Source organism: Nicotiana tomentosiformis, chromosome 8, assembly GCF_000390325.3.
Source record: "Nicotiana tomentosiformis chromosome 8, ASM39032v3, whole genome shotgun sequence".
In the NCBI taxonomy this organism is placed as follows: Eukaryota; Viridiplantae; Streptophyta; class Magnoliopsida; order Solanales; family Solanaceae; genus Nicotiana; species Nicotiana tomentosiformis.
The window spans coordinates 133,655,817-133,670,053 of NC_090819.1; the positions used below are offsets into that span (position 1 = coordinate 133,655,817).

Genomic DNA, 14,237 nt, shown 5'->3' on the forward strand with positions numbered 1-14,237 from the left:
CAACAGTCTCACTACAACATTGGATGCACTCCATAAGAAAGTGGCACCTATCGTGACTAATGAACGGAAGTCAAAAGTGATATTTGAAATCATATTAGTTACAAGGAATTCTAGTATTCATGGGCACTAAGATAAGTTAAGTATCCATGCAGCAAGTGGCAGAACGACCAGGAAATGTAATTGCTTACATTTAAAGACAACTGAGAAGGCACGGAAGGAAGTATATGGTACAAGCAAGTTAAATGAAGGTTGCAAGTAGTATGAATATATATGTGTAGGTCGCAGGCTAAAGTAAGGTAGAGTAACAAGGTTTTAGCTAGATAGGAGTAAGGATTACAAAAGATGAGTGAGAAGGTGACAAGAATAGGTAAGGCCTTGGGATTAAGACCATCAAAACGAGAGAGTTGATGGCTTCCTTAAGTTATAAAAAGCTCAGTACAGCCTGAATGAACTCAGAGGAGTCTAAGACTAGGATCAATTAGAAAAGATGAAATGTTGCCCTAGTAGTAGAATAAGGGTGTAATTGTGATAGATAAGAGGAGGACATTTATGCCTTTGATTGAGTAATGATTTAAAAAAATGGATATCATGAATTGCAAAGATTAGAATACCCCATGTAAGATGAAACACATTGGCATACTATGAACTAAGGTTATTGATGTATAGTATCATCCCTAGATGGATCATGTAAATCACTTCAAATGTTCCCCGATGCGACTTGTACCCTAGTGAAAATGTATTACGTAAGAGGTTTCAAGTTATCAGTGGTTAATTATGGATCAGCATTAAGTTGAATCAACAATGGATGGATAAATATTACAAATTATGAGATGAGATTAGGCCATCAGTCTTAAGATGAACAGTGACGAGGAAGCATTAGAGGACTTAGATTTATACATATAGGATAAGCTGAGAGAGAGTAACCTGGAGTTGGGCAGTAGATCTCGGTAATAATAAATTGAAGTAAGTGTTATGGTATAGTATAACCGACCTAGATTTAGTAAAGCCAGAAACATAGATAACTGAGGCTATGAAACAAGATATAGAAATAGTCGTAAGTTCGACAAAGTACCAAGAAAAGGACATCAGTACACCTATAGATGCCTAGAAGGATATCTTGTCATAGTTCTATACATGTTCACAAAGTGTGGCCTAGAGATTGGCTAAAGGCTGGAGGAAAAAGAAGAGATGGGTCACATAGTCGCACACACAAGGACAAAGTCATACATGATGCATAATAGAAGGTAACAATAGTTACTAAATTAGATGAATTGCGACCAGAAGTCATGGAGTGAGAAAGAAGCCTAAAGGGGGGGACTGCCCTAGCCTTCGGATTTATTCGCAAAATAGTTGCATAGATGGCAAGGACAATATTAAATTATTCATAAGAGTTATAGGTTTTGAGACTGATAAGCGCATAAGTCAACATTCGAAGATGAATGTTCCAATGGGGGAACGATGTTACCTCCCATGTTTTCATACGTGAGAGTACATCTTAAGATAATTAATGTAAGCTCAGAAATGAGATTATATTTGAAAGAACATAAAGTAAGTGAATCATGTTACCTTGGAAGTTACAAATATTTAAGATCATGAATAACAAGTACAAAGAGGGTTGGATGGCTTAGAAGCTAAACAAAGTTGGGAATGTTATAACATGTACTTTTGGGATGAGACTAGGGTTATTAACATGATAAAGAGGTTATGTATAGTCATATGATAGTCTTCTATTATGTTTTGAAGCTAAGCGAGTTGTGGAACAAAAGTTGGCAAAGTTCATCAAACAGTACATTCATACATGTATGGAAAATTAGGTCAAATATAGCAAAGCTCTTATCCCAATATACAAGAAATTACGGGATTCTGCACCTAAAAAATTGAATATTTATGAGTCTAGTTTTTAACACATTAAAGCGTTTGTCGATATGACATCAGAGTATAGATATATTCGCATTTACGCGAGACTGCACTAACAACTCCCAATGGCTCCCAAGGTTATAGATATATGCGCATTAACGGGGTTGGATGCCTCATTTTTGGCTATTTTTTACCAAGGAAATTTCCCAAATTCTCTGAACACCTCTCTAACAGCTCTCCAAGGTTCCAAGTCTAATCCAAGGTGGTTTTACCTAGACCTATCCTCAAAAGTTAGCCTAAGTGAAGAAAAGGGTCTCTATGGTGTTGTGATGCCATTAATGGTGCTTGTTAGCTAAGGAAAGCTTTGGTTCAAGTTTTTTCTGATTATTTAAGGTATGTATTACACTCTATTTCTTGCGTTTAAGCTTATATATGCGTTGGTTAAGCTATTTGGATAAAGAATTACAAGATAGAACTTGAAGTTGTATAAGAAGTTGTTGTCTCTTATTGGACTATTTTGGAGTTGTGTATATGACTTTATATGGCTGGAAATGTCGGGGAATGGCTAGGTTATAATGTTCGTATTGTTGTTATGCCGGTAAATATTTTTAGTAGGTTGATGATGTTTTAAATAGGAGAATAAGCAACCACACAGTACCTAGAAGTTGTCCATATTGTTGTAATATCTTGTTGGGTTGTTTGATGTTACTTTTATGATGGATATAAGGTTGCAATGTCAAGCCAATATATGTTTTATATTTTGGACTGTTTTAAGATGTTTTAAGTATAAGGGAGATGGTAAAAAGAGTTGGGATTTGGTCCCAATCCAAGCTTACCGCTCGTCGTGTTAAGTAGTAGTTTTGTTGGTGACATTTGTGCACTTGTTATTGTGTAGGGTGAATTATGTTGTTGGGCTGCTCGGTATGTTGTGGTGATGAAAGTTTATAGTTGAAGGTCGTATGTGATCTTGTTGTTTTTATGGACTTTGGGAAAGAAATGAAAAAAGGGAGATGCTGCCCGTTTTAATAATAAATAAGCTTGTCGTTCGTTGTACGATAGTTGCATCTTTCGTAGCTTAACGATAACATTATTATCATTGTTGTAGATTAAAGTGCGATGAGACGTTTTAAACGTGGTCACTGGATAGATTGTGATAAGGCATGTTAAGTCTATCTCTTCTTTCCTTTTAGCATGAACCACATGATACAAAGGAAATGAGCAAACATGCAACTTTCACAAATGACTCTATTCTTACAAGTAATATGGGTGCCTATGTTCTTGATTCCCCCTGTGTCCTGTTATTATATCGTTTGTTCATGGGTCTCAGAAAATACATAAGTTGATAAATTTGATTTCACGATATTAAACGAAAGCATATTTAGCTTATGACATTTCGAGAGATCTTATTGACTTACTTCATTATGCATTGCATTCATAGATACATGTATATTGACCCATCACCAGATGGCATTATATACACATATATTATATGTATATATGGTATAGGGAAAGGTTACAGTGTTGTATATGCAGCAGCCACTTGATCAACTGCCATACATTTATGATTTCGCCCATTGAGGCCGAGATGATACAATGGGATGCCCTTAGAGGCTTGATGATGTTATGTATGCATATACCTATCCATGATATGAAATTTATACCCATATACATGACACTATGAAGATTTCATGATTACTGAGGTATTCAGACTTACAAATCGAGTCCTTTACTCCATGTTTCTTTTACGTCTTTTATATACTTCTTCTCATGCCTTACATACTCCGTACTTTATTAGTACTGAAGTCCCTTTTGCCTGGGGACACTGCCTTTCATGCTCGTAAGTCCCGATAGACAGGTTGATTGTCCTCCTAGTAGGCTATCTACTCAGTGGAAGGTGTTGGTGCACTCCACTTACTCTGGAGTTGCCTAATTGGTCAGTGTGCTCTGGAATGTATTGATTGGTATGGCGGGGCTCTATCCCAACCATTATGATTTTTATGTACTCTTAGAGGCTTGTAGACATATGTCATGTATATGGGTACTTGTATGGTCTTGTCGGGCTATGTTTTGATTGTACAAATGTTCATGACGGTCTTATAGGCCCTTATGTCACATGTATAAGTTTATATATATCATGCTGGATCGTCCTATGTCGAGTATTCCTTTATATTTTATTCTAGTTATTTCATGACGGACCTTCTGTCCTATTTACCCATGATGGTGTGATAAGAAAGATACGTTGCATTGGTACTCGGTTGAGTAAGGCATAGTGTGCCCTTCACTGCCCTCTGATTTGGGGTGTGACGATAAGGCACTTTAAAAAGCCATCTAAATACTCGATAGGTAGCTGTTGTTGTAGACGAACTCGGCAAGCAGTAAAAACTGATCCCATGCACCCCCGAAATCCATAACATAGGCACATAGTATATCCTCCAAGATCAAAATGGTGCACTCGGGCTGCCTGTCTATCTGGGGTTTGAAATGTTCTACTCAACTCAACTTGTGTGCCTAACTCACGCTGCACAGCTCTACAAAAATACAATGTGAAGAGCATTCCTCGATCGAAGATAATGTACATCGGCACACCATGGAGATGAACAATCTCACAGATATAGATCTGAGCCAGAGGCTCTAAAGAATAGGTAGGCACAACCGGAATGAAGTGTGCAGACTTGGTCAGTCTATCCACAATAACCCACACTGCGTCAAATTTCTTCAAAGTCTATGGGAGCCCAAAAACGAAATCCATGGTAATACGATCCTACTTCCTCTCTGGAATCTCAAGTCTCTGAAGCAAATCGCCCGACTTCTGATGCTCGCGCTTCTCCACTAATAGTGCTGACTCAAATCCTGATACATCTTGGTGACACTTGGATGAATGGAATACCACGAAGTGCGAGCCTCCTCAAGGATAGACTCATGAAACCCATCCACATTGGGCAAACATATTCGGCCCTACATCTGTAATAACTCATCATCTCTAATAGAAACCTCCTTGGCATCGCAGTTCTGCATTGTATCCCTAAGGGAAAGAAAATATGGGTCTTCATATTGACGCGCTCTAATGTGCTCATACAGAGAATACCGAGAAACCAAACAAGCAAGTGTCACTCCCCACACTCAGGGTGCGCGACCAGCGCTCAACCGAGATAACCCGACTGAGCAAGCCACTACATTACCTTCTACCCAAATTTATTCAAGAATAACAGTAAAATCCAATTCATTAATTAATCGGTGAGAAGGATCAAGTAAACAACAACTAAAACTTGTTATTAGTAGTTATATTATTTATAAGTTTCAAAATACATGCACTTTCACAGTTTGATGTGGAACATGTGATACAATTACAATATTACCAATTTGACTTTCCCCATACCAACATACCATCCACGCTATGTCTACGGAGCCTTTACAAGGATAGTGCCCGCAACAAGGATCCGCCTATACCTCAAAACATGGTGATAAAATGAACAAAAGATACATGACCCCGAGTGAAGTAGTGCTCACCAAATCAGCAGGGAAAAGTGTGTAGTGCTATCACTGATCAGTGTCACCTGCTGTGGAACCATCAACAACCATTAAAGATGCAGCACCCCCGAAAAAAGGGACGTTAGTACTGTTGAATAGTACTAGTATATATGACTAAACACTCTCTCAAAGAAACGAGCAGTAATGCAAGTAAGGACAGTCATAATATAAGTTAAAGCCTCAAACAATTACCAAATATCAAATTAGAGATAAGATATGTTTAAAATAAATTTGCAAATTTTAAGTTGGGAAATCTTTGGTACCGGTATACCACTATTCACAATTTCGATTATGATTTCCAACAAAGTTACCACCATGTGTGCGGCATGGCATCCGATCACGACCCAATCAGCTAAGACGTCTGATGCGAGACATCAACCAAATCACAATTTCAATTACCATTCTAACACAATCACCACCATGTGTGCGGCATGGCGTCCGATCACGACCCGATCGTCTAGGCCGTGTTATGCAATACATAAACCAAATCACGATTGCAATTACAATTCTAACACAGTCACCGCCATGTGTGCGGCATGGCTTCCGATCACGACCTGATCGGGTAGGCCGTCTCATGTGATACATCACCCTTTTCTATCAATTACCCTGTTTCATATTTTTGCACATCTCTTAATTTCATTGGCACTAATGGTCACAATTGTATTATTTCTCTTGGCACATTTATCATGTATGATATTTAACATTTCATATTTCACATTTCGCAATACGTGATTCGTATTTTATGTTTCGTATTTCATGCACACCTTTTTACTTTCAACCATCATCATGGACTTTCCAACAACAAGGCATTTCTATTCACGACATTTAAGCAAACATTTGAGCAAATAGGAGTTTTAGGCACATTACGATTTCTTACACAAGCTTTCATTAGCTTTCCTTTGAAATAACACTTGAGGTGAAGGCATTTAGATATGAAAGCCCTACTTTGAACACGTTCTCAAATAGTAGTACAACATAACAATAATATTTGAATTACATATTGATCACGGATGTCTTTTGACACGAGCTTATCCGGGTAATCGATTCACAATAAGCAACTCGGGACTTACATGGATATTGTGGGGTTAGATTTTATGAGAAGAGTTTAGCCAACATACCTTACTTGAGCTTCCTTAACTCTAAATGTTCCAGAAATCTTAGCAACTTCAATCTATTTTAGAAAATTAGCAAATTGAACCAAAATTAGGAAAATGATAATGGTTCTAGCTCATTTGAGCATTTTATCAAGCACTAGGTGTACATTAAGGTTTCAATGTCCTTTTATGGAGGATTACTTCATCCTACAACCCATTCTTTACTATTTTAGCTCAACAATATCCCTACATCCCATGATCAATCATGCATGCAAAATAAGCCACTCTCATACCCATGAATTATCTTACTACTTGCCCATTTATAGTAAAATTTCGAAATTAAAAGATAGGGTGTAGAATCTTTCCTTTAGGATGAAGACCTAGTGTGCTTCTCTTGTTAATTCTTCCAAGATTTTGAGTAAGAATTGGACAATAATTGATTGAGGAACCCTCTCCCTCTCTAAAGCCCTTTCTCTCTCTGCAAATATCAAGTTCTCCCTTCAAAAATGGTCCATAGGGTCTAAATAACGAAATGGGATCGGGTTGTAAAAACCTAAAAATGAATCTCCTAAATGGGATCTGCGGTCGCATATATGACCTCATAATGCTTCTGCGGTCCGCGAAATAGCCCTCCGGAACTGGGCTGGTCCGCCCCACTCTATGGCTGTTATGCGCCGCAGACCTGTTATGTGATCGCATAAAGCTCCGCAGAACCTCCCTTCACAAAATTTCCAAGCTAGCTCTGCGATCAGTTTGCGGTCCGTGAAATCATTTTGCGGTCGCATAATGGACCGCGGAATGACAACCGCCCAAATGACTGCCGCACTCTACGACCATTCTGTGGCCTGCGGAGAGATTCTACGGCCGCATAATAGACTTTAGAAATGCCCAATTCTGCCAAATATATTCCTCCAAGTATACATTAACACATACTCCTACCTCGTCACCACGAAACCTCGGGTTTTTTTAGGAAAATATTTACGGGGCCTTACAACAAGAACCCTACTAGGCTCCAAAAAATCAAGTCTCACAAACTGATTAGCAAAGCCTGAACATAAATGGCTAGTGGTCTCTCTGCTGTCGCAAAAAAATGTCAAATTGCCCATACACAGAGCCTTTGCACTCAGGGCATGGACCGCCGCATTGGCCTTCTCAGGATGATACAAAATGATGATCTCATAGTGTTTCAGCAACATTAACCTTTTTCGCTGCTTCAAATTAAGGTTCTTCCGCTTGAACATATACTGGAGACTCTGATGGTCGGTATAGACCTTACATGGAACACCGTATAAATATTGCCTCCAAATCTTCAATGCGTGAACAATATAAAAACATTGTCCTTCTCGGGATGATACAAAATGGTGATCTCGTAGTCTTTTAGCAACTTTAACCATCTTTGCTGCTCCAAATTAAGGTTCTTCCGCTTGAAAATATACTGGAGACTCCGATGGTCGGTATAGACCTCACATGGAACACCGTATAAATATTGCCTCCAAATATTCAATGTGTGAACAATAGATACCAATTCTAAGTCATGCACAGTGTAATTCTTCTCATGAACCTTCAACTGTCGAGACGCGTAGGCAATCACCCTACCATCTTGCATCAACACTGTGCCTAGCCCAATACGTGATGTATCACAATACAAAGTGTAATACCCAAAACTTGTAGGTAACACCAGTCCTGGGGCCGTAGTCAATGCAGTCTTGAGTTCTGAAAATTCACCTCACACTTATCGGACCATCTGAAAGGAGCACCCTTCTAGGACAATCCAGTCAAAGGTGCAGCAGTGGACGAGAATCCCTAAAAAAAATGACAATAATATCCAGCCAAACCAATGGAATAATACTACCCTCTGATGAACTACCTGCATCCATTGAAGATGCAGCGCCCCTGACAAACGGGACGTTAGTACATATAGAATAGTACTAGTATGTAAAGCTAAATGTCCTCTTACGAAATAGAACACCAATGAAAGAAGGGGAAACATCATGGAAGCAACAAGTAACAATCAATGATATCCAAATGCCAAGTTTAAACATAACAATTTTAAAAATACAAAAATAATATATAATTTTTGTTGAGAGATAATTAGCACCGATATAGCACCGTATTTTTATCACAGAGTCTAATCACGCCCGATCGACTAGTCCATCTCCCCACGAACAATGTGGTTTGACATGTGATGGGAAAAAGGTGTTACCAAGAGCAGTACCACCATGTGCGCAGCATGGTGTCATATCTCCACCCGATAGGCTAGGCCGACTTGCCACATATACCGTGTGGGTTGACTTTCCAATTCATAACTAATATCAATGTCATCCCAAATAAGGGGAATAAACACAATACACCACAATCCACCCCTACACTGGCACATGTAGTTTCGGGCGTGGGCCATATGAACCACCCTTCCTCAGGTTGCTAATGATACTCTCAAAAATATTTGTTTATGTTTTTGCACACAAGATAACATAAATACAAATGTATTCACCTCATCATCTTTCACATTGTATAAATCCTAATTAGTATTTTCAACCACTCATAACAACATTATTTCCTTGGCTCTTTTAGCCATTCACAAGTTTATTTATTCATGGCACGGTGGCCGTATTTCATGTTCCACACTTCCATTTCTTTCCTCTCGTGTATCACCATCAATAATATCAACATATATAATATTTTTGAAATCACAACTTTAAGTTCATTAGAAATGAATAATTTAAACACAATAGATTTCTTTCCAAGAAATAGTGTTAAATGATTGGCAAACGAAGTGCAAGTTAAAATCATAGAGGAGTAAAACACCATTTATTCTTCAAATACTTTTCTTAAAAAGGGCAATACAAAATTACAACTCACTTCTATCACTTTCAAGCATCTTTATAGATTATCAACTATATGAGTATTCGAAATCAAGGATTTAAGTATATATATGAGTTTTGAACGCATGGAGTATTCTTTCCATGTTAAGCATAATCGACTTTCATTTGAAACACGACTAAAAGTCATAACATTTTAATACAAACATCATACTTTTAACATGTTTCAGAAGGATAACATAATATGACAAGAGCATCTGAAACACATTTTGAACACATATATTTATATATATAAATATCTTTCGACACAAGGTTCATTCGGAATAGTCGAATTTATTAGGAACTTGAGCCAAGCATACTTGAAACTTGCGGAAACATCGTGTAATTCAATTCTAAGAGAGTAGTTTAGCCAACATACCTGAAATTCACCCCTTAATAGTACTACGATGGTCAACCACACTAAACAACTTTAATCTACAACAATGCAACACATTTGTACCAATATTATTTTGATTTCTATACTTTAAGTTATTTAAACTTTTGATCAAACATCTAACGTGAATATCTTTCAACAACCTCCTTCAATGGAATTTCTTAACCTAACAACCACCTTCCATACGAATGATTCACCTTACCATCATCTCTAGGCCATTCACATTTTTCATTTGCACATGCATGCCCAACAATTTACACCAAAACCATCAATCTCATTAATTAAACTATTTTACAATCTCTACAACCCCAGCACAACCCAGGTTAGGCACTTATGGCTTCAAATCACCATCCCATAAGTCCTAACATATATTTCAAACAAAAATAATCACCATAGAGTAGTTAGAGATGGTAGACATACCTCTTGTAGTGAGACTCTTGAAGATTTCAACTTGTAGTGTTCTTGACCAATTTGGGGATTTTAATGGAAATCTATGGATCTTCAAGATTAATCCTAGTTCGTGTAAGTGTTTAGGAGTAGTAATCAACTCAAAATTACTCCAAAAACATTACCTTGGTTCATGGGAGGTAAGTATAGGATGGGTTCCCGTTGATATGCATCCCCTAGCTCAAAGAAATGACTTATCCCCTCTCTCTACTCAACCTTGTGGGTATTTATAGGGCTCATACGTGCGCGTCCGTACACCTGATCAAGTGACCGCACATCTGGTTGCGCACATAAGGTAGAAACTTCCTTATATGCACGGTCGTGCATCTCGGCGCGCATATGGCATAGGTCTGGTAAAATGGCCATAACATTCTGTAGAAATATCCAAATGACAAATGGTTTGATGCGTTGGAAAGTAGACTCAAAGGGTTTTAATTTGGTAGGTATAGCACCACCTAAGTTATTATATTTTCGGAGTGGCATTTTTTGAAGTCGGGTCTTGTGCTAACTGAGACGTCCTTTCCACTTAGTGTATCGAACTTGTTCCACACAAATTCTTGCCATTCACAAAACTCCTTAGTATGATCTAACACACCTTAAACATATACTTTCATTTCAAAATGATGTGGTTCTATCCCATAGGTGTCCTTTAAAATCTTAAATCATTAGGAAATTGTAACGGCGCCTTACAATCACCCCGTAATTCCAATTACATTAAGAGAAAATCTAAGTAACATTAGACCTAAATTTTAAGTAAAATTATGAATATAACTTGCGACAACTTTTGTCCATTTTTGTTTCCTAACTCGTTTGACTTCGAAATTAACACACGACTATAATATGACTAAAATACCGCATAATACCACCTCCTTATCATATTAATCACCCCAAAAGTATGGATTATAAGATTCTCAACTTGCCGTTTCGACAAGAATTATTTTCTTCGATTTGTTAAGCATCTTGGTACTTGAAGTTCATGATATTAAATATTTGTAACCTCTAAAGTAGAATGATTAACTAACTTTATGTACATTCAACGATGATCTACTTTACGAGCATACATCACCTGACTTACGACGTACTTTTACATAAGAAAACATGGAATGTAACGTCATTTCTCCCTTTGGAACATTCATCCTCAAATATTGACTGACGTGGTTATCAGTGTCATAACCTATAAATCTTACGAATATTGTTATACTGTCCTTTCAATCTAGGCAACTGTCCTGCGAATAAATCCAAAGGCCAGGGCATTCCCCCCTTTAGGCTTATTTCTCAAACCACGACCTGTGTTAAGAATTCTTCCAATATCGTAACTGTTGCTACCTTCTGTTAAGCAGCATGTACGCCTATGTCCTTGTACGCACACCTATGCAACTTTTTTCTCCTTTTTCTTCCAGCTCTTATCCAATCATTCTAAGCCACACTTTGTGAGAATATCATAACTATGACAAACTATCTCTCTGGGCATTTTATAGGTGTACTGAAGTTCTTTGCTTGGCACATTGTTAAACTTACGGTTATTGTTATATTTTGGTTCATATCCTCGATTATCTTATGGTATTTCTGCATCTTGGCAAGTTATACTATACCATAACACTTACTTCGGTTAATTATTACCGAGGTCTGTTACCCAACCCCTAGTTACTCTATCCCTGCTTATCTTGTATGTATAAATCTATGTCCTTTAATGATTCCCTATTCTGTTCATGTTAAGAATGACAGTCTATTCTCATCCTAATTCACACAATATACTAATTTAACATACTTTATATACCTTACTATCATGGTCATGTGTATTACAGCTTTGACCGTATTTTATCCCAAAATGTCAAACATGTTTGCCAAAACACCAACACTTCTAGTTCAATTCCAAACATCAAACACCATCCACACTATGTCTACGGAGCCTCTAAGTACAATAGAAGAGTAGAATGGAAATGCCGGCGATAAGGCCCCGACTATACCTCAAAGCACAAAATACAACGTCAAATGACATAAAGCCTAGAATAGAGTAGGGCTCACCAAAACCTGTTGAGTATAGAGTAACTGCTAATGAGGATCAAGAGCGCCCGTTGATGAACTACATGCATCCACTGAAGATGTAGAGCCCCCGGAAAATGGGACGTTAGTACATATGGAATAGTACTAGTATGTAAAGCTAAATGTCCTCTTATAAAATAGAACGCCAATGAAAGAAGGGAAAACATCATTGAAGTAACAAGTAACAATCAATGATATCCAAATGCCAAGTTAAAAATGAAAATAATATATAATTTTGGTTGGGAGATCATTAGCACCGATATAGCACCGTGTTTTTATCACGGAGTCTGATCACGCCCGATCGACTAGTCCATCTCCCCACGAACAATGTGGTTTGACATGTGATGCAATAAAAGGTGTTACAAAGAGTAGTACCACCATATGCGCAGCATGGCATCCGATCTCCATCCGATCGGCTAGGCCGACTTCCCACATATGCCATGTGGGTTGACTTTCCAATTCACAAGTAATATCAATCTCATCCCCAATAAGGGGAATAATCAGAAACCACCACAATCCACCCCAACACCGGCACATGTAGTTCCGGGCATGGGCCATATGAACCACCCTTCCTTAGTTTGCTATTAATACGCCCAAAAATATTTTCTTTTGGTTTCGCACACAAGGTAACATAAATACAAATGTATTCACCTCATCATCTTTCACATCATATAGAACTTAATTAGTATTTTCAACCAGTCATAACAACAGTATTTCCTTGGTTCTTTTGGCCATTCACAAGTTTCTTTATTCATGGCACGGTGGTTGTATTTCATGCTCCACACTTCCATTTATTTACTCTCATGCATTATCATCATTAATATCAACATATATAATATTTTCGAAATCACAACTTTAAGTTCATTAGAAATGAAGACTTTAAACACAGTGTGGATCTTGGAACATTGGGACGTTGGATCTTGGAACAATGGCACGTTGACGGGGAAGTCTATAGAGTTAGTTAAGATTCTTCAAAAGAGAAAGATAAACATAGCGTGTGTTCAGGAGACTAGATGGAAGGGTACTAGGGCACGAGATGTAGACGGGTTTAAAATATGGTACTCAAGAAGCGCTGGGGGTAAGAATAGGGTAGGTATTTTAGTTGACAGGGACCTCAGAGAGCTTGTGGTAGAGGTTAGTAGGGTAAATGATAGGTTAATGAGTATTAAGCATGTAGTTGGTGGGATTACTGTAAAGGTGATTAGTGCATACGCTCCTCAGGTAGGTTTGGACCAGGAGGTCAATTAGCGATTCTGGGAGGATTTGGGCGAGATGGTGTGTAGTATCCTGCACACAGAGAAGTTGTTCATTGGCGGAGATTTCAATATCCATATTGGGGCTAGTACTAGGGGTTATGATGATGTGCATGGCAGGTTCAGTTTTAGGGATAGGAATGAGGGAGGTAATTCACTGTTGGTTTGTTCAGAGCTTTTGATTTGGTTATAGCTAACTAGAGTTTTCCGAAGAGGGAAGAGCACCTGGTGACTTTCCGGAATTTAATGGGCAAGACTCATATTGATTATCTTCTTGACAGTAAATGCGATAAAGGTCTGTGCACTGATTGCAAGGTCATCCCAAGTGAGTACTTCACGGCCCTACATAGGCTCCTAGTTATGGATCTGGAGATCAACAGGAGTAGGAAGAAGAGGACGACGTACATGCAACCTAAGATAAAGTGAGGTAACTTGACCAAGGACAAAGCTCAGGAGTTAGGGCAAAAGTTGTTGGCTATGAGGGCCTGGATGAGTAGGGGGACACGTCTAGTATGTGGTTCACGACTGCGAATTGCATTAGGGTTGCTGCTAGAGAGGTCTTAGGGGTCACGAAGGGCTATCCCGGGGGACATAGAGGGGACTGGTGGTGGAATAGAGAGGTCCAAGGTAAAGAGGAAACTAAGAAAGCTTCTTATTTGAAGCTAGTAGAGAGTACAAACGAGGAGGAAAAATGAGGCAAAGTTAGCAGTTACGATGGCTAAAAATGAGGCATTTGCTCGTGTGTACGAGGAGCTCGGGGGCA

General features: G+C 38.4%; 1 protein-coding gene across 1 annotated transcript; it reads left to right on the top strand.

Annotated features, from left to right (window-relative positions):
* Positions 1 to 13,091: 13,091 nt before the first annotated feature.
* On the top strand, positions 13,092 to 13,900 carry LOC104102090 (uncharacterized). Its single transcript, XM_009609710.1, has 2 exons — positions 13,092 to 13,442; positions 13,676 to 13,900. The coding sequence occupies exons 1-2, from the start codon at positions 13,092 to 13,094 to the stop codon at positions 13,898 to 13,900; spliced, it is 576 nt and encodes a 191-aa protein (XP_009608005.1).
* The last annotated feature ends 337 nt before the right edge of the window (positions 13,901 to 14,237 follow it).

Coding starts and splice junctions, on each gene's coding strand:
- LOC104102090 (XM_009609710.1), top strand. CDS start 13,092: ATGAAGACTTTAAACACAGTGTGGATCTTGGAACATTGGGACGTTGGA. Junction 13,443..13,675: donor TTAGTGCATACGCTCCTCAG/GTAGGTTTGGAC, acceptor ATAGCTAACTAG/AGTTTTCCGAAGAGGGAAGA.